Consider the following 20,229-nt stretch of genomic DNA (forward strand, 5'->3'; position numbering starts at 1 on the left):
CAACAATTCAAGTACCTTAATTAATTAATTATTTGCTTTACTATTTACAGGCAAGCGGCGCAATGAGCACCAATAATCCCTTCTTATGAGATATTTGCGGTAATCGCTATGAGTTGGAGCCAAAGCGTAATTACTAAGCGCATCCTTACTCAATTTATATATAAATGCCTATATATTTAAATGGAATTATGTTGGCTTAGCGTGGGGTCCTGCAAACGCGAATCACATACTTGATTTCCAGGAAGAATATTAGTTTAATGCTGAGATCAAAGTTGATCATGTTCTTTAAACCAAATTAATTGTTTCCAAATATATGTAAATTGAGACCGTGCGTAAGAAATTTATATATGTATATATAACAGATGTATATATACATATATATACGAAAAGAAATTAATAACGATACTTTTTATGACAACCAACCAAAAAGATCTAGAAATGATTTGCCTGAATTGCTCTCGATTTAACTTGCTCAGCAGGAGTTTAAGAAACTCCAACAATAAATTTTAAATAGAGGAAATAATAAAAATATTAAAACATATATAAATACTACGTAAAATAGTCCATTTGATGCGAAATAAAATATTTAGTAGGCGAAAGCTCTTTTACATTTACATCTAATAATATGTATGCATAATCTGATACTTAATGTGCATAACTTCGTCTACATATATAATTAGAAAACCGAAACAAACACTTATACATACCTAATAAAGAGTTGAAAGTTTAGGTATTTGAGCCCCTTTAGTTTTGTCGTACACGAGAAAAAAGTTCTGCTGGCCAATGAAATGAACAAATTCATAGAGTGTTACGTACCTACAACAAAAATGCTCTAGTAACTGTATAGAACAAAATGAAACGGAAATGCTTTAAGATCAAACTAACTAAAAACTAAATATATTTAGGTTTAACAGCGACCGAGTAAAATGTAAATTTCAAATATAAAAAGTAAAATGTAAATCAAAAATGTTAAATAGTAAATAGAAACGTTGCATAAATAAATGAAATATTTTGATTATTATGAAAAAAATAATACTAGATAGCCACAACATGTAGAAGGTTTTGCAGAAATCTCATATGAAGAAAGGCGGTTTCATAAATGTAAAATAAAAGAGTTTAAACTTACATACAACACATACGACTATATATTATCGCTTTACGAAACAGTTAATTTAATAAATAAGCTTTAATCAGTTGTGGCATTGTATAGTTACCAAAATGTTAATAATTTTTTTAAAGGGCTAATAAAATTTATTTGCTGTTGCCTAGTGTAAAATTAGATTTAAAAATTTGTAAATGCTTCAAACGATCATTAAACTACCATAAAATTTCTTAATTAATATTTATTTTCAAGAAAATTAGATATAAACTATTGTATGTGCGTGTGTATGATTATTTACCATATTAGCTAATACTCGAAACTCCATTTTATCCTTACCTTTTTTTGACATCTATGTATATTTTAAAATAATTATAAACAATTTGTTTTCTCTTTTGTAAAATAAATAAATGTATGTTAATACGTACGCCCTTTTTATATTTTTTTTATATATTAGCTTGTTTTTGAACAATTCAATATTATTACGATACTTTAGCCTTTTTATTTCTTAGCACTAAATTCTAATTTTACATTCTTAACGAAATATACACACATACATTATATTCAACATGTGAAAATGTCAATTGTTTTGGTTTTATTTTAAATTCATGTAGTTAGTTATCTCGTTGAATGTTATAACAAATAAAACAGTGTAGTTTCTGAAAAATATTAAAAATTTGAACCTGAAAATCTAGCAGGTGTGTTCTGCATTTCGAATCGATATAAGTTTCTACTTCAGACAATATCATTCGATCAGAAAAGTAAAAATGATGCTATCTCGAACCCTTTTAGTAACGCAAAAAGACATTTTAGAAATCAAAATTCAATTTAACAGTGTGGAAATCAAAAAGATCACTTCGATGTAAACAAACTTATCGATCGGAGTTCAGTACATGCCTGTATATCTTTCCGTCCAAGAACTTTTTTATTACCTTCAAGAAGAAGTAATAAAAAATACAGATTTATTATCTTTTCAATAATCCACTAAAGGACCTATTCTGATAAATATGTATGTATATTGTTTTTTCGATTGATGATTGTTCTGCTAAATTTTTAGTAGCAATAAACCCAATAGATACCCGCTAAATGGAAAGCTCTTAGCTGTCTCTACACTACAGAGAAATACTCACTGTAAGGCCATAACTCTGCCAAAAATACGACTCTGTAATCTTTTCAGTTGAACATCAACCGAGGTAAAGCAATGTAAAAAGGCAAATGCTAATTAATAAAAATCCACAAAACAACAAAAAGAAAAGTTGGAGCTATTTGCAACATTTTCTGAGAAATTGCATTCATTATCATTGAGGAAAAATTAATCTAAGTGTATTAGTGTTACAAGTAATCGATCCTATTCCCGTTGTCGTCGTCGTTTTAATTATCGCTTACATGTTGTTATCGTTCCGTTCCTTCTTCTTATATCGTAGAGTCCAGGAAGAGTTAGCGAAATTATATAGTGGAAATAAAGACACAAAATAACGCATTGTATCTGAAGTTGTTATTTGTTGTTTTGGATTTAAGTATAATAAGACAATAATAATAATCACTCTTTCTGCGTAGCTCTTGCTTCAGATTTGTTTTGTAGTATAGTTTTCTTTTTATTTGGAATTTTAACGAATTATATACAGTTAAAAGGTCGAAAAAAGCGAATTTTCCAGATTTTTTACTGAGAGAACTTTTAAATTTCTTGATCCAAAAATTTGTTTACATATTATAGTATCTTTTTACTGTATTTTAAGACAGAGTATTAGTAAAAATATTTATTTGGAAAGGACCTACTGTTGATCTCCGGGAGCTCTCATAAAAGACGTTTTGCGGTGACCACTATATCTCTGAACTGAAACCTCTGAAATTAAAAAAAAAAAAAAAATTTTTTTTGAAAAATTTCGGGCCTAAATTGTTTATAAAAAAATATTAATTACTAAAAAATATATTTAAGAAGCTTGTATTAAAATTCGAGACTAATCGGCTTAGCCATTTTCGAGTACAGACTTTGAAAACACCATTTTGAGAAAAAAACCCGTTTAAAGTTTGGAATGCATCCGAACGATATGAATTGTTCTGCGTATATTCTTAAATATGTACATTATGAAAATAAAATAAAAAATTAAATTTTTTGAAATTTCTAACTTTATATAACCCTTTAAGCCCTTCCATGCCTCAAATATGTACATATATACATATGTACATGCTAAACACCTTTACTCTTACGGTTGATATGACGCCATCGCGACATGAAGGTGCAAATTAATTAAGTGTTTGGATAAAATCCTTCAAAAAATATTGAATTCAATGGTTTTACATTCTTTCTTAAACTTTGGCATGGGCAAAATTTCTTTCCATTTCTGTTACTAAAATCAAACTGCTTCGTGTTAGAATTTTTATATTCACTTCAAATAGCCGCTCATTTCTATCTCGCTCTCAAATACTACAACGACTAGAAACGACTGCTACTATGTCGTTACTATATTCGTTTCAAAATGGGGAATACAAATTTATTTTCGATAAATGTCGATAACGCCAGCAGGAATGCCAAATAGCAATGGAAATAAGAATTCGTTTTAAAACGACAACGGAGATAGGGTCGAATATAAATTCCATCTTATGTTTAATTATTCTCCTTGTATGGGTATCTGCAATTTATCATACTTTTAAACATGTAAACATTTAAAAATGTCACAAATGGGTCATTCCATCTAAAATTTGCGTTCATATGTACGTTTTTCCTACAAGACATTTTTTTGATCTTTGATATTGGACACGTATTTTTTTGTTTCGATTCAATAATAAACATTTTGGTTGAAATTTCTAAATTTCATCTTACGAAAAAAAGCACCTTTAAACAATGGCGTAAACGAAGAAAAGCATTTTTTCTCAGCTTGAATTTTCTCGACTGTTTTTTATAAACAAAAGGTAATTTTTATAAATCTTTTTTTTTACATTTGCAGCTATTTTTCTTTGGAACTGTATAAATTTGAGAATAATCCATTAAAAACTACGTCCGCAATAAATTTGTAATCTACAACATCCGCGCTTCGAGCGTGCGATTGTTCTTACTCCCCCGCTGCGCAGCATGTTTGATGCCGCATGACGCTACTTTTTCGCGTCTCACGTTTGAAACTACCGCTAACTGTGCCAGCCTCAAACGCGAGAGACATTATTGCCAAAATTACAATTTTATCAGAACCACTCCGAAATTTATAAATTTATATAATATACATATGTACATACATACATATATATACGGTTACCCTAAAAGAGTACATTACTATCACTCAATGTGCCATGACTTTAATTGGCGGTCGTGATTAACAAATTATAAACTTATTTCTAATAACGGTCCCTATAAACGGTTTTTAAAAAAATCGTTTAAAAGTTCGAACGTCACTCGAAATTTGAAGCAACACTCTTTCGTCCGACAACAATTCCTTTCAATCAGTTCATAAAGTATGATTTATTTTAAGCGTCCATCTTGGAGAATTATGTAGTAAAAATAAAGTTTTAACGTTCTTTGTATGATTTATTTAAAAACGTCCATCTTGGAGAATTAGTTGTATAATATTCTCATAGAAAACTTAGATAAATCAAGCGTAAAATACTTAATAGAAACAAAATTAAAACTAGCTCCACAAAATATATTTTTTAGTGAGCAACAGTTAGCTTATCAAGGACAAGCACACCAAACCTAGAAATATTTATGTTCATAAGTATAAAAACCTACGGTGTATATAGTGATCGATCGAATTGACTCCAAATGTAATAAATAAAACAAATTAATTTAATGTCATGAGTTTATCCGCTTTTTAACATTTAATATACATAAAAATATTTTTTTTTACTTATGCAAGGATTATATAACTGCTTTGTGGCCTTAATTAGTTAAGTACACGAATAAAACAAGTATTATTCTTACAAAGTTTTCAATGACTATGTGTCTGTAATATATTTTTGCTTTCGAATTCATTTGAAAAATCTGTTGCAATAACTAAAAAGCCAACGTGTGAAATATTTCATTTAAATATATCATTGTGCTTTATGTATTTAAATTCATATTGTGGAAAAGGCATTCATTTATTCAAAACAACAATACGCATTTATACTCTGTCGCAATTGAGGCAGTGTATTTATTTATATTATTAATCAAAAGTTTAAATCATAACGAAACTATATGTATACAAATAAATAAATATAATTACATAAATTTTGTGTCTAGTTCGATTTCTCATACTTACTATAAATGCCCTTTTTCTGGTAAACTGCAGTTTGTATATGGTTTTCAAGAGACGCTGATTAGATTCAATACTAACTGTAAGTAATCATATTCCCTATTACGTACTTATCTATAATAGATCGAGTATAGTTACCGCTCCACAACTGCATACAAAATTTTCTATTATGGGTGGATAACGATTACCTACCGCAGGCCATTACGTCGGCAGTCACCATTTGGTTTTTACTATCGACTGCTATAAAGTAGTTGCCTAACGATTTCTCAATTTTTTATGTTTATACTTGAATATGTTAAAAGAAACAAGTAAGGAAGCGCTCAGTTCGGGTGAAACCTAACATTTTATACTCTTTCAACTGGCAAGAATTAAAGCCGGGAAATACTTTAAGGAGTAAAACCAATCATATAGAGTAAAATCAGCCGGATGTTCGAAAATCCTGATATTAGGTATAGTATGACATTTGTATAGGGGCTAGGCCAAGTTTCCTCTCAAATGTATTTATTTTGGGCACAAAGATACACCGATAATAGTAAACCGCGCTCTCTTATTTTCATTGAGATAAAAAAAGTCAGTCGGACGTTCGAAAATCTTTATATTAAGGATATGGGGGCTAAGAGAAGTATTGGTCCGATTCAACCCATTTCCCTTAATTTCGGTTATACAAGGTGTGTTCCAAAGTAAACAGGACTTAAAAAAACAGAACAAATGGTTTTTTCGGCAAAATCAATTTATTTTATTCAAAATAGTCTCCTTCTGCTTCAATACAACTTTTTGCACGGTCCAAAAGCATGTCGAACGAGTGTTTTAGCTCGTTGGCCGGTATGACCGCCAGTATGCCGGTGCTTTCCTTTCATGGGCCAATGCATTTTTCCGATAAGGAAGAAGTCGCATGATGCCATATCAGGTAAATACGAGGAGTGGTTAATAGTTAAAATGTGATTTTTGGTCAAATAATCGTCCTTTGAATGTTGGATTCTGAGCAATTTTTGGTCGTCAGTCAATTTGTACGGAACAAACCGTGCACACACCTTTCGTAAGCTCAAATGTTTGGTCAAAATGCGATAAATCGAGGTTTCAATGACGATTTTGGCTGATTTTCACACACAGTTTCGATGGAATTTTCGGTGATCACGGATTTTGATTGGCCCACATTTTGATCGTCATTTACTTATATCCTCACGACCACTTTGAAAACGTTGAAATCACTTCTGCACTCTACTTCGGGGATAGGCAATCATCGCCATAAACTTGTTTCATCAATTGAAACATTTCGGTAAAAGTTTTACCAATTTTAAAACAAAATTTAATGTTAACACAAACATACTGACACTTAAAACGCAATAACTTCACTTCCAATCAATGAAATGTCATGAAATTCTCTGGACTGAACAATCGATAAAGATAGCAGATTCTAACGTAGCAGTCAACATATAGATGGCGCCACCCGGGGCACCAGATTCTAAAAGTCCTGTTTACTTTGGAATGCACTTTGTACATATGTATACATCACACATTGTCTGACATTTTCGAGAAAAAGTCAACTATAGGTACCGGAGTCTAAATATTCTTTATTTAGGTGATTGAACAGTTTTGATTGTATTTCAACACTTTTTGGTCATAAGATGGCAAACACTAGAGACATTATTCGTGCAAAGTTTTATTTTGTTCTTTGGTAGCTGTAGCTTAAGTGGTTTAAGGGATATGTACATAAAATTTGTTAGAGGGCGGGGCCACCCCCACCCTTTTCAAAAAATGTTGCTTTTGCTTTGCTTTTATCGGGAAGACATACGGAAAAAATTGTTCATTTGTGATTTCCATTTGATGCATTTCTGTCCGCAAATCATTTATAAATGGTGTACTTGTTGATGTGTCGCTTGATAAAACTTCATCACAGGCTTTAAGAATGCGTATTCCATACCGACGCTTGAATTTTGAAAACAGCCTTGACTTGCTCTAAAAAAAGATGCTTTGCCTTAGGTTTCAAAATGGGGCCACAATTGAAGCTTCAGAAACATGAAAATCCATGGCCAATCTATTAGCCAAAAAGCTATAATCTAATTTTTATAAAACATCGATATCTCGAAGTTAAAATGACATCAGAAATAGAAAAAGTCTCAAAAAATTAATTAAATTTGCTGGATGCCATACGAAACTTAAGCAAAGTTTGGAAAGTCAATGTAAAATCCGAGACAATTGCAAACTGTTTTAGGAATGCAGGATTTGTGAAAGTTGGCACCGCAACGAACGGCACGAAGAAGACTTTCTACCACTGTCCCACTTCGCCTTTAGATTCTTCATTTAAAACAGTTGCTAATATTAATGCAACAGTTAAAGACTACAGCATTTTAAGATTCCGTGTGGCGATTGAAAGCTGCTTAACTTTTCCGTATTCTTAACTTTTTTACTTCTTAATTTTTCTGAGCCTCTACTAATACTAACTAACTAAAATATTCTGTTGTACATATATGCGCCGTGATTATTCCTGGACAAAGAAATCTATCATAACTACAAAAAGATTTGAGATTTGTTGGTTAAATTTTTTCATCAAGCATGTATAACTTTTTTAAGCTTAAACCTACTACTTATGAGCCATTTATTGAATAAAATAAAAGGCCAAATATTTATTTTTCAATTATTTCCATATGTATTTGCATTTTTATTATTCGTATTTCCATTTCGGTTTAATTTCTAGTTTGTTCACTCATTTCATGTATTTTCTCTTTTAATATCTTAGTAGCATTTTTGCGTTTCGCCTTGCTTTATTTATTTATTTCTTGCACACGATATCTTCTACACATGTGTGTAAGTGTGATTTTTTTATAGTTTTCGTGTTTTTCATTCATTATTCATAGTAAAAAATTGCGCATATTAAATAAGTAGAAAAAAGATACAACTACACATGGTACTAATTCGGTTTACTGTGTCATTTAATAATATTTATTATGTTAGTTGTATATGTATTCATTAATTTATATTTATTTTGTTTTACATTCGCTTACAATTTCTTTCATTTTCTTTAACAAATAAAAAACTTTTTTTACAATACTTACATAAAAATATAAAAATATTAGTTATATAGTATATATATATAGTGAAAGCAATAGCTAAGCATGAATAAGAAAGGTATTCAAGTGCAGCACATTGTGAATGGTGAAAGTTTTCTAAACGGCTGTTTATACTGCTTGCGGTATTATTATTAAGTCGGTTGAGCTCTTCAGCGCAATATGCACGACCACGTGAATGGTTTAAAAAAAAGAGTACATATTACAAAGAGCGCCGAACAATTATGATTTGCCTAATATTTTGTTGAAAAATAGATATGCTTAAGAAATGGAAGCATAGCGCTTGGCCATCAACGCCAATTCGGCAATGAAGAGATTATGTTTGGAAATATTTTTTATACTTTTAACGCAGAGCAGAGAGAGAGAGTTTTATATTAAAATACAAAAACAAAACTGTACAATTTAATTAACAATTAATTAAAAAACTCAAAATTCATAACATAAATAACTTTCTTTGTATGCATTTATGTAGGTATACAATCAATAATGACTATGTACTCCGTTCTGAACACAGTGAAAAACTAAAACAAATTAAAAAAGCTACTTTAAAAATACGAAATTAATATTATTTCTTCTAAATATTCGTCATTTATTACTGAAACTCATATCTCTTCCATATTTTAGGTTGCGACATTCTGCAGTAGTCGTCTGCACCCTTTATCGACCTTATAATAATTATTTTTTTAAATATTTTAAAAGTTAAGAATTAAACTATTTATATTCGCAAGTGGGACTTTTAGAATATTATTTTTGTCGTATTACTTATTTATATTTATAATATAATAATTTAGTACATTTAATAATAAAATGAAGCAGCTGGGCTGGTTCGAAAGTGTTTACCATTGAAAGGTAGAAGCGGGTAGTGGCGCTCCGTTGCTTAGTGGCTTTAGTGCTAAATAGTTGACTACAGAGCTGAGCAGCTACGTACATACATAGGTGCATGAGACCACGAATGCCATTTACACATACTAGTACAGCACATATATGTATGTTTATATAAACGTTATTTTTATTTTCCTACGATAGTCTGTTCTATTTAAAATATGTTTACTTTATATTTTCAGTGTTTTATATTTTATGTATTTGCATTTTTAATCATCACCTCTCCATGTTTTTGAATAATATATAGTAGTAATGAAATTTCGTATATATATTGTTTGCATAGTATAGTATACATATTACAATATTTTATGGTTTATGTATTTATAAAGTATTGTTTGGTTTTTCAATTTACTTTATATAGCTTACTACATACTAGTATGTCTGTGCAAGCTCTCCGAAAATGAAGGGATCTGTTTGTGAGTACGCAGTATTCGGTTTTTTGTATAGTAAAAAAATAATAACTTTTTTAAATTTGAGTTTTGTGAAAGTATTTCTTTGTTTTTTTTCCTTTACAGAAGCGGCGTAATTTTATAACTGATAAGCTACATAAATTCGAAGCAGTATAAACCCGAACCCTTCAAAATCGTTTTTTCGTTTTTTCGTTTTTATACTTTATGTGTCAACACATTACATTTTTGCAAAGTCTCTGGCCTCATACATTTATTATTTTGTTATTTTCTCATATGGTATGATTTTTTGTCTTTTGTAAATATGATATATGATAATTATATTTGTGACATTATATGACTTTTTCCGACCTTTCCTAAAAAGCTTTTACATTAAATATGTAAGCAAATTTAATATATTTTACATTTGCATTCAAAGCCTTCAATGTTTTGTAGTGAAAATCATATTAAACTTGATTTTAAATTTGATTTCACTAAATTATATTCACATTTTGTTTACTTAGACTTCACTAAACGATCAGACAGTTTAAAAAGAAAACTATTCGATTTTTCTCCTACTGAAATAAATCATTTTAATATTACGAAAGGAAAAGAATCGATTCCAGAAAATGGGTCAACATAGTCTGAATTTTGTCAAAGAAATTCGAAAAATCCTCCTAATGAATATATTTGAGACCTACTTGCTTTCTGGATCCAATAATCTTTTCGATACATTTTACGTCTTTCTTTTAGTTTAAAAGCCTTTATATGAATATATACAAAAGTTATAATTGTAGAAAATTACATTAAAGAGATATTTAATGACTATCAACCAACAAAATATGCAATCCAACGCTACAAATGAATTCTACCGAAGACCTAACTCTGGTTGAATCGGTAAGTAAGTGTAATTTGTAATTTTTTTCTAGACGTTACATTCATTTCAGTTACAAAACAAGCTTGACATTGTTGCAAAGCTTTTTTCTTTGTATTCAGACGTACAAGAACAAATTTCGATGCAACTAAATTTTCGAGTGGTCACATATATACATGAAAAACTGAAATAATTTGGAAATTTATTTCTCAAAGTTACAAAAAGTTTATATTCTATGAAAATGAGCAAATTAATAAGTATGAGTATTTTAAAAATTAAAAAAATTACAAGCATTTTCTGAAATAAAATCCTTTTGTCGAATTTAAGAAAAAGCTATTTTATTTTCGAAAACATTACTTCAAATAGTATTTTCACTAATCACAAATATTTACAACAAATTTCGCGCTTAAAAATTGCTCTCAAATTAGTCGCGCCAATAAACAGTGAAGCATTTATTTAAGTCAATTGTGTTTTCATACCTATCTAAAATAATTTCAGCAACCAAAATATTTGTTCACTTGTATATTGTAAAAAAACCTATCTGATGTTTAAAATCAATCGCTCCCTCTAAATCTAATATAAATATACGTATCTATAAATATGTTTGCAATAAACAATGAGATTTCAGTGCGCACGCGTTCACAAATTGCGGCGCGTAATGTTGCGCTCGAACAAATATTGTCGAAAATGCTGGCAACTTGAAAATTGTTAGCAACTTAAATCGAATTAACCCGCTTTTTTCCGTGCTTGCCTTCTTCAAAACTGTCTTCATTAGAGTTGAAGAAGAACAAATAATCTAAGATAATAACTATGATAATAATAATCAACTAAAATATATAATACAATACTATGCAAGTGCCAGTTTTTTACGTTCATTTATTGTAATATATATAAATATATATATTTGCATCCATTAATTGATTCATAAGTTTATATATATAATTTAAATGTTTCGTTTTTTGGTAGTTGCATCCACGTTAATTAATTTGCTCTTTATAGTTTAAAATAGCAAAGGTTTAAATTGTGATAATTTGACGATACTCATCCCTCTCTAATTGTTATCAAGTTTGTTGTTGCATTATTTTTCATTTTGTTGTTTTGAAATTTGCTTACTTCGTTTTAGCGCTTGCTGTAGCTTTTCAATTACACATTAACCGTTATGTATGTCGTATTTCATTACATTTACGTGTATCGGTAAAATTATATAATAATATCTAAATTTGTTTGGGATACCGCCAGGCGGTATTAGCAGCAGTAAAAGCAACAGGTGCAAACTTCCTAAAGTGGCCAGTATCGATGAGTTGTGTGTATGTATGTAGTTGCGTATGTTTTTCTGATGAATGTAATGTACTGGCATAACGAGGATTATGCCAAACTGCTGCCGCAAATGTAGTTTGCTTACGTGCCATTTGCCTTTGGTAACGGTCGTACCAAATATAATTTTTCGCCTTGCTTATTCGTATAAATCGGTGCTCTTTGGTAATGATCTACTAATTGATCTAGTGTGTGAAATTTACGTTGGCCAATGCAGTACATGCTATTCTCAACATGTACACGGAAGTGTTTATTGCGGCCTGGCGCCTTAAGAGAAACCGAATAATCACCCATCTGAAAGTGGAAAAGAAATATCATATGTTAATATACAGCTATGCTCATTAAAATAGTTGTGCTGGTGGGTTCTAACTATAAAATAAAAAGTAAGAAGATAAAAATACAAACTACTATTTCAGTAACATTTAAAATTAATTTAAAGTTTCTTTGTTCTAATTTATTAAACTATGGCTAATTGTTATTATTGTTGTTTTAACGGAAATCCTGCTTGCGTAGAAAAGCCATCGAAAACATCTAACGGCAGCTCCAGAAAACTTGCTGTTTCGATGGGGTCGGATTATTGTTTCAAGTGCTGTAATTGTAATGCAAAATTGGTTAGAATCAAGCGGGGACTCGCTGTATGGTATTTCGAGGTCGATTCTGGATAAGTCACTGTTTAACATCTTTAAAATGTCTGGAGAGTAATTCGTCAACCGAAAGCTTACGGGCCTCGCTGTATGTTTGATGGGTTCACATCTAGAGGCATCCTGTTATATTCCGGTGCTGCGTAGTTAATGTCCTGTTGGCTGATTGGCTTTGCCAAAAACTTTTCTTTGTCTTTTAATCACGTGCTGTCCGGTAACAACTTGCGAATTTTATGCGTGTTTGTACATTGGCAATAATTGCGGGCGAAGAAGAAGTAAATAACTATCTTCACGAATTTCTCGTTTCTTCTCTGCAAGGAGCCTAACACTCTTCTTTATCAAATTACTAATGGTATTCCTCTCCAGCTCAACAATCTTCTCTCTCTCAGGCTTAGTTAATTTTCAATGCACTTAAATTACAGAAGTCTAATCTATGGTTGTTGCTACTAGTACAAAATCCACCAAATACGTCCACAAAGAACACCAAACGAAATAAGGATATAAACGGACACAAGTTATATTACTTCGTAGTCTTGTCTTGAAAACAGAATGAGCGAGGAATGAGGATTTGTTGAGTGATTCCTGAACAAGGTGCCAAACTCGATGAAAGAGTGGTAGCGGCGTCAGGCATTCAGTCAATAGTTTTAGAGACTATACATAACCAACAATATAGATAAGAATTTTAAATAACAAAATGTAATTAAAATACTAAAAATAATTATTTTTCTAGGAATAATACTAATACTATCAACACTTACATTAGTCTCACTATCTCGTATAAGGAAATCACCATCATGTCCATGTTGATTCAATACTGTGTCGCATTGGCTACGGGTGATAGCGCCATAATACCAAGATTTCCCAGCCAAATTTGGCCGTTCCATCGGTGCCATAGGTGGTGAAGATTGCGCAGACATGCCGTCATTGCGACGATCAATTGAATCACCACCACTGCTACCGCCACCACCGCCATTGCCATTGCCACCACTATTATTACGGAACGGTGTAGCTAGATAATCGTTTAATTCTTGGAGATAGTTGCGTGGAACTAAACCGACTTGACCTTGATTATTTCTTGCCTTATACCAATCTGGATCAGATGCTGGACGATCCACAATTTCGAGTCTGTCGCCTTTCTCAAATGACAGTTCTTGATCATTGTTCGATGAGAAGCTATAAAGCGCGACCTAAAGTGAATATAATTTAAATTTAATGTATTTCTTATTGATTTTTTGTTTTTATTTGGTAAATAATTGAAAAAAGAAATTTATACCACAATGTCGAGCACATTCTCCGCCATGGCATAGGTGTGTATTTCACCGTCATTATCACAATCCTCAGTTGTGTAATTACTTGGAAACCAGCCGACGGCATTTCCACTCTGTCCACGCCACCAGCCATCGTTTGACTTTTCAAGTATGAGAATACGTGTCCCTTTGCTCAGTGACAGTTCGTCTGGCTGTTGGGCTTGATAATTATATTTAACGATTGCAGTGCCAATAGCTTCGGCTGGATCTGGTGGTAAACGTCGTGACATTGTTGGACTTTCAATTTGCCTTGAGGGTGAACAATTTGGTAATGTTTTCGAACCGGAGCCTTTTTTCACTTTTTTCTTAATGCTGCAAGAAAGCAAAGTACAAATTAACAATGTATATTGGAACCAGTTATTTGTTTTATAATTAAGAAAGCTATGTATGAATGCCGCAATTGTATGCTAACGATTCAAATATAAGAGGGTTTAGCTACATGTCATGGAATGCAATTCAATAGTTATGTGGACTTTTGGTTAAACTAGGTGTATTATATATATGGGTGGATTTCCTTTAATATAACGATGCAGGGAATCTATATGTATTCAATGCTACATTTATATCCGAACGTATTAGGAGTAATTTAAACATGAAAATATTTTACGAATGCACATGGAATATAATATGTATGTAATTATATTTAAATTACCGGTAAAATACGCAAATGTTTCTAGTTCTCCAAACATAAAGTAATGTTCGAAACATTTTGATAATATAGCCTTTCACAAACCGATTAGTGACTTATGTACATATATACATAGGTTTTTAGATCAATTTACATTATTGAAATTGTATAAACTTTTTCATGACTTTTGGTAACAATATATTCAAATTATTCACTAATATTTTTTTTTGACAAAAAGTAAAGTAAAACTTTCAAAAATAAAAAAAAAATGTTAGCTTCCCAGGCAAGCTTTGAAGAACAGTAATACAGACTACTAATTTTTTTTAATTTATTAATAACTCAGCTTTGTTAATAAGAATTCCAATTTTATATCTGATGTTGGTGCTTTCCTAATATGTCTTCCAGAAGAACAATAAACAATTAACACCATAAATTGGTAGACATGATTTGTTAAATATTTTAAATTCCCTTCTGAAAATCATGTATATGAACCTTGACACAATTTTAAAGTGAAGGACAATTTTTCTAGAATCGGTTGTTGTTTTACATTGAGATCAGATCATAAGTGGTTTGGAGCTCATCAGTTTGTAAAACCCTACAATTGTAAAAACAAAACTCTTCCCATATTGTTAATTAAATAAAAAGAATTGGTAAAGTATAAAAATAATAATTTCGGAAATATTCTAAAAATATTGATTTGGATTCCGTAGAAAAATGCTGAATCACCTTTTAAAACAAATTCCTCAACTAATTCAATATACACTTCTGAAAAATTAAAGGTTCGCCTTTTAGTGGACAGGATTACTTTGATAACATGCTAGAAGAATACATTTCCTTTTTAAGATGGCTGTTAGCAGTCTACTAGTCAGCCAATCTATGAATAACCGAATCATTCAATACGAAGTATCTTGAATTTGATGTTGGTTTTAGTGTTTTTTGTGTAATGATTGGAAACAAGGAGCGACAAACTACGAATACGAAAATCATAATGTAAGCAAAGCAACAAGAATACCAAATTATAGACAAAACTAACACATTACAGAAAGTAAAACTCATAATTAGTGTTGCATTCACAAAATAGAAAGAGTTATTAAACAATATAAAGTGTTAAGTTCAGTTGCAGTGAATTGTTTTTTTCCTACTAAGAACTTAAGTAGGCGCCAACTCACCTATCGAATAATGACGGTTTCTCCTTCTTCACATAATTGCTAGGTACATAACCTGACAGATTGCGATTATTTTGCACACGCCACCAATGTTTTGAATCGTCTAGCAGTAAGTAGCGTTCATTTTTTCGCAAATCTAATTCTTGCGCACCTTGCGCCGCATAATCGTATTTGGCTACAACGTAGCAAACGTCTTCTTGTGATTTGCCTGTGAAATACCAAAGAGAAATATCAAAAGTAATTTGCATTCAATAAACAATTACAACCGACTTAAAGCAGCAACACACATACATACATAGGGGCTTAATGCTCGGCTTTGTCCGGCGGTTCGACTTGTTTGTTTTTGTTTTACTCATACTTATTCTTTTCGAAACAACGTTTTTGCAACATATTACCTTTATGAATACTGTTACATTTATGCAATTATTTTTGTATGTATGTATGTATGTATGCGGTCTACTTTTTGTTTAGTACCAACCGTGTTTCATGTTGCCCGCCATTGATTGTTGACCGCAACTGGAGTTACCGCTGCTGCTGCCGCCGCTGTAATCGCCTGCGTATCCGGCGATATTGGACGCTGCCGTCACTTGACCGAAGGTCACGCTCTTGTGCTGTGCACTACAACTGGATGCGGTCGACAGGGTGCGTTGGTGTTGCTGCTGCTGCTGCTGCTGCGACTGTGAGCGTGGTTGATATGAGGCGGTCACTGCAATTGCTGTTGCGTGTTGTTGTGGTATATGCCGATGTTGATGTGCTGGCGAACCCGGTGTTGCTGGATAGGGCTGGGGTGGATATTGCTGGTGGTAGTGGGCACCGACTAAGCCACCACCACTACTATTGCCTATCAGTACGTGTGGTTGTTGATGTGATTGCTGGTGATTATGATTATGATGGTGTAATTGATGTTGATGTTGCTGTTGATTTATCGGTACGTTACTCGCCGTTGAGGAATCGGGGATATTGCGAGCAAATCGTTGGGGATATTCCAACATTCCAGTACTCCTCTAAGCGCGGAGGAGGCGACGTCCTACGGGTTCTCACTAGATTTATGGATGATGCTAATCACAACGACGGCAATTTGGCTCCTGAGTATAAGTGAAAATAGTTTCAATGTTGCCCTCGGTTAGTCTGACTCGTTGCCAATTGAGTTCATTCATTGCTATAACAACGATAACAACAACAACAACGAATAGACGACAGTTGGCGATATGTATGATGTGTGTGAACCGAAATTGATGTGCATACGAGTTGAGTTGGTTGATGTGATCAATCAAGAAATGCAGAAAGAAAACAAATAAAGAAAGAGAAAAGGCCAACAAATTATAATTAAGGCATTCACTAGCAGTTAATAAGCAAATAGAATAACAATAATTGAATATATAATAATAGCAAATGCAAAAAAATATTTCGCAACAAATTCAAAATATGTTGGTGTGCTGCAAAATTATGTAATATGTGTATGTATCGTACACCTATGTAACATAATGTATTTAAATAAAAGGCAAATAAATTAAAATTTCAATGGTATATGTGCGAACCTAAATGAGTTACGGTCTTAATAAATCCTCACAGAGTACAACACTACTGCTATCAGAGTGATTACCTCATATCACACACATACAAGTCTACGACACTTCAACGGATGCAATATTTGTGTTGTGAAAAAGATGTTTTTACGATATGATTCAATATATTTTTTTCCAAAAACGTCACTGCAGAGCTCCCATTTATGATCTTCCATTTACTGACCGTATATAACTTCAAATATGCATTGTATGTGTATATGTATGAGAGTGATAATCGAGTAGTTGAAAAATTATATGACAACTACATATATTTTTAGAACTAATGATAAAATTATATAGATTTTATATCATTTGAAAAATATTAGTTTACTCATAATGTCTATTATATATTTCAAGTCAATGTTTATATAATATGACATTAATCATATGTTTAATTAATTAATACGACATTCACCCCATGTTTAAAAAAATAAATTATTTCTTTGAACTTGTTGTTCTCGCTTTCATACAATATGATATTAAAATCCAAATCCGTTTAGTGGGCAAGTTTACTCCTTTACAAACGGCCCCGAACGATTATTGAAATTTAGATGCAAAACCAGAGAACTAGCAAATAAATTGAAAGATACAAAACTGTTATTTGGTACAACGAATTGCATGAGAAGGGGAATACAAATTTTAAAAAGTGGGCGTAGTACCGACCTAAAAGGTTTTATATAGATTTTTTACAAAACACCAGATTTACTTAGACCACATTTTTTCGACTCAACGAAATTGAATACATAACATTATCCGTTCATGCGTTCAACGCTAACCAAGCCTACTTTTCATATAATGCAATTTACAAATCTATCTGATTCTTTCACTTTACGGTATACAAATCAACACGAATAAATATATCAAAATAAAGCTTTGCACAAATTGTATCTTTAAGGGAGTATTCCACTCTAGAATTTTGAAAAATTCGATTTTTTTCATATATTTAAAGTTTAGACCCTTAAGAACATATCCTCCAAAGGATTTTTAAAAATTAAAATTATTTTAAGAGTGAATCACTTTAGTCACTTTAGTGACGCAGTCCCTAGCCCGGTTCGGCCGTATCGAATTTTTTAAACGCGTTTTTCTCGAAACTACTTTTTTCCACACGGTACCGGCATTATCTCAAGTTCTATACAACCGATTTACTTGAAATTTCGTGTGAACCTTCTTTATATAACCCTTTATCGTTCTTATAAGCATCGTGTCAAAATTTTTGTTTTTAATATTTTAAAAAAATTCAGGAATTTAAAGAAAAAGCGTAAAAAATTATTTTTATTTTCAGGCAGTCGACGTTTTTCAAAAAAAAAAAAATTTTCGTGTTCCCTGAGGTAGGGACTGTAACAGCATCCTTACTGATTAAGAATTTCTTTTGATTTTCTTTCAGACCACCAGGAGAGTCAGGATCAATGTCACCAGGATGCGCCATTTTTTTTACACCTGTCTCAACCCCCCCTCTAATTATTTTAATTTTTAATATTTTTTTGTAAAATTTTTTTCTGTATTCTTAAGATATCAATAAAAACACCATAAAAAATGGATAGTAAAAATATTAATTGCCTTTTTTTACGACACTTTAAAAATTACCTGAAATTCATGCTTCTAGAGTAGAATACCCCCTTAAGGTATACCATACGAGACTAAAAATTTCCAAAATCGAACAATAACTTTTCAAGCCCTCATATATGTGGACGATAGAGACTAAAATGACTTTCTACTTAAAATATTGGTCAATAATATTATTACACACTTGCGTCAAAAATGTATAAAATCGGGTCTATGTCCCTTATCCCCCATACATTACATATAAAGAGTTTCGAACAAATTTTCTCTAAAAGAATATGAATAAAATTGGTATGTATACCAACATACAACGTATAAACCACATAAAGTTGTGTGCAATTAAAAGTTGAAATTATCAATAATGGAAGGTAAATTGAGAATACACTCTTAAGAAATCGCTAATGATAAAAGCTAAGTTGAATCATACACAATGTTCATGTATTAGAAAAGCGAGCATTTTGGCGAAAAATTTCTCGAATCGAAAAAAAATTTATTTGCTATTTAGCTATTGTATTTGTATTTACTTTCGTTTTATCAAAACTGATTAACATTTTTTAAATGCTTATCATTTATTCCGTGCGAAATGCATATATATTAGGGTGTTCATTATTTCCCAAGTCGAAGTTTCAGTTGATGTCAAGTTTTCAAACCATTTTACTTCGCCCAAATATTTTTAAAGGATTTTATTTGTCTTTTGCACATTTTCAGTACATTTTATGTATACTATTAACTGCGTATCACTTTGAAAGAATGTTTTTATGGAGACAATCAAAGAAAACCTTTTGTAATAGAATATAATTTATTTTTAAGGTTGTGGGTGTAATTGTACAATGCAACATATCAAATAATTCCATGTTATATGGATGACATATATGTACATAATTTGGCCACGATTATATGTATTTAAAATAAAAAGCTTGTTTACGTTGGATCCTTTTTTATGACATGAACTGAAGCTTTAAAGGGCGTTTGCAAAAAAGAAACTACTTGGGAAATAACGGACACTCTCATATGCATAAGCACATGAATTACGTTTATCAGGCATGAGTAGTGAGTAACAGCCCAAATAGATAAAACTGAATTTGAAGCTAATAATAATAATTGTTGGTTACTCGTAATGGCATGTGGCTCCGCGATATGCTTCAACTGTAGTGGAGCCATGACAAGATTGAAAATGCAAACAAACGAAAACAAGTGAAAGTTGTAGTATCTGGGAGCAAAAACTACATTTACAACCATATGACGGCGACAGTAAGCAACAGTAACAAAAACAACACATAACAATTACAACAAGAGTTGTTATAACAGTGATGGAAAAAGTTAAACACTTCGCTTGCCAACAGAAAAGGCAATTTAACAACAGCGAACGAAACGAGAGCCGATTCACTTTTTACTTGTTTTATCGAGGAAAAATCAAAATTTAAAAGACATAAATTAATTTTATGATGGCGACAAAAAATGTGAAGGCTATAATCACGTATGGAACATAGGCGTGCTGACTTTAATTATAAGCTCTGTC

The 20,229-nt window shown here is 31.5% G+C and overlaps 2 protein-coding genes and 1 long non-coding RNA gene across 7 annotated transcripts in view; 1 reads left to right on the forward strand and 2 right to left on the reverse strand.

The window, feature by feature from the left end:
* LOC126754039 (dual specificity protein kinase splA) overlaps positions 1–4,543 on the forward strand; it is a 588,793-nt gene extending 584,250 nt beyond the window's left edge. For all 3 annotated transcript variants that reach the window (XM_050465896.1, XM_050465894.1, XM_050465895.1), the window contains one exon: positions 51–4,543. In XM_050465896.1, the coding sequence (XP_050321853.1) occupies positions 51–89 (39 nt within the window). In that variant the 3' untranslated portion in view covers positions 90–4,543. The remainder of the gene's footprint in view (positions 1–50) is intronic.
* LOC126754054 (uncharacterized) overlaps positions 1–20,229 on the reverse strand; it is a 155,289-nt gene that overhangs the window by 96,821 nt on the left and 38,239 nt on the right. The gene's annotated exons all lie outside the window — the stretch shown is intronic.
* The window catches only part of LOC126754046 (cytoplasmic protein NCK1), a 42,714-nt gene continuing 30,430 nt past the window's right edge, over positions 7,946–20,229 (reverse strand). For 2 of the 3 annotated variants that reach the window (XM_050465912.1, XM_050465911.1), the window contains exons 3-7: positions 16,064–16,744; positions 15,589–15,793; positions 13,758–14,103; positions 13,243–13,671; positions 7,946–12,137 (exon numbers count right to left, since the gene is read on the reverse strand). In XM_050465912.1, coding sequence (XP_050321869.1) covers positions 11,928–12,137; positions 13,243–13,671; positions 13,758–14,103; positions 15,589–15,793; positions 16,064–16,577 — 1,704 coding nt within the window. In that variant the 5' untranslated portion in view covers positions 16,578–16,744 and the 3' untranslated portion in view covers positions 7,946–11,927. The remainder of the gene's footprint in view (positions 12,138–13,242; positions 13,672–13,757; positions 14,104–15,588; positions 15,794–16,063; positions 16,745–20,229) is intronic. The other variant, XM_050465913.1, reaches the window with a different exon arrangement.

This window comes from Bactrocera neohumeralis, chromosome 3 (genome assembly GCF_024586455.1).
Source record: "Bactrocera neohumeralis isolate Rockhampton chromosome 3, APGP_CSIRO_Bneo_wtdbg2-racon-allhic-juicebox.fasta_v2, whole genome shotgun sequence".
Taxonomy (NCBI): Eukaryota; Metazoa; Arthropoda; class Insecta; order Diptera; family Tephritidae; genus Bactrocera; species Bactrocera neohumeralis.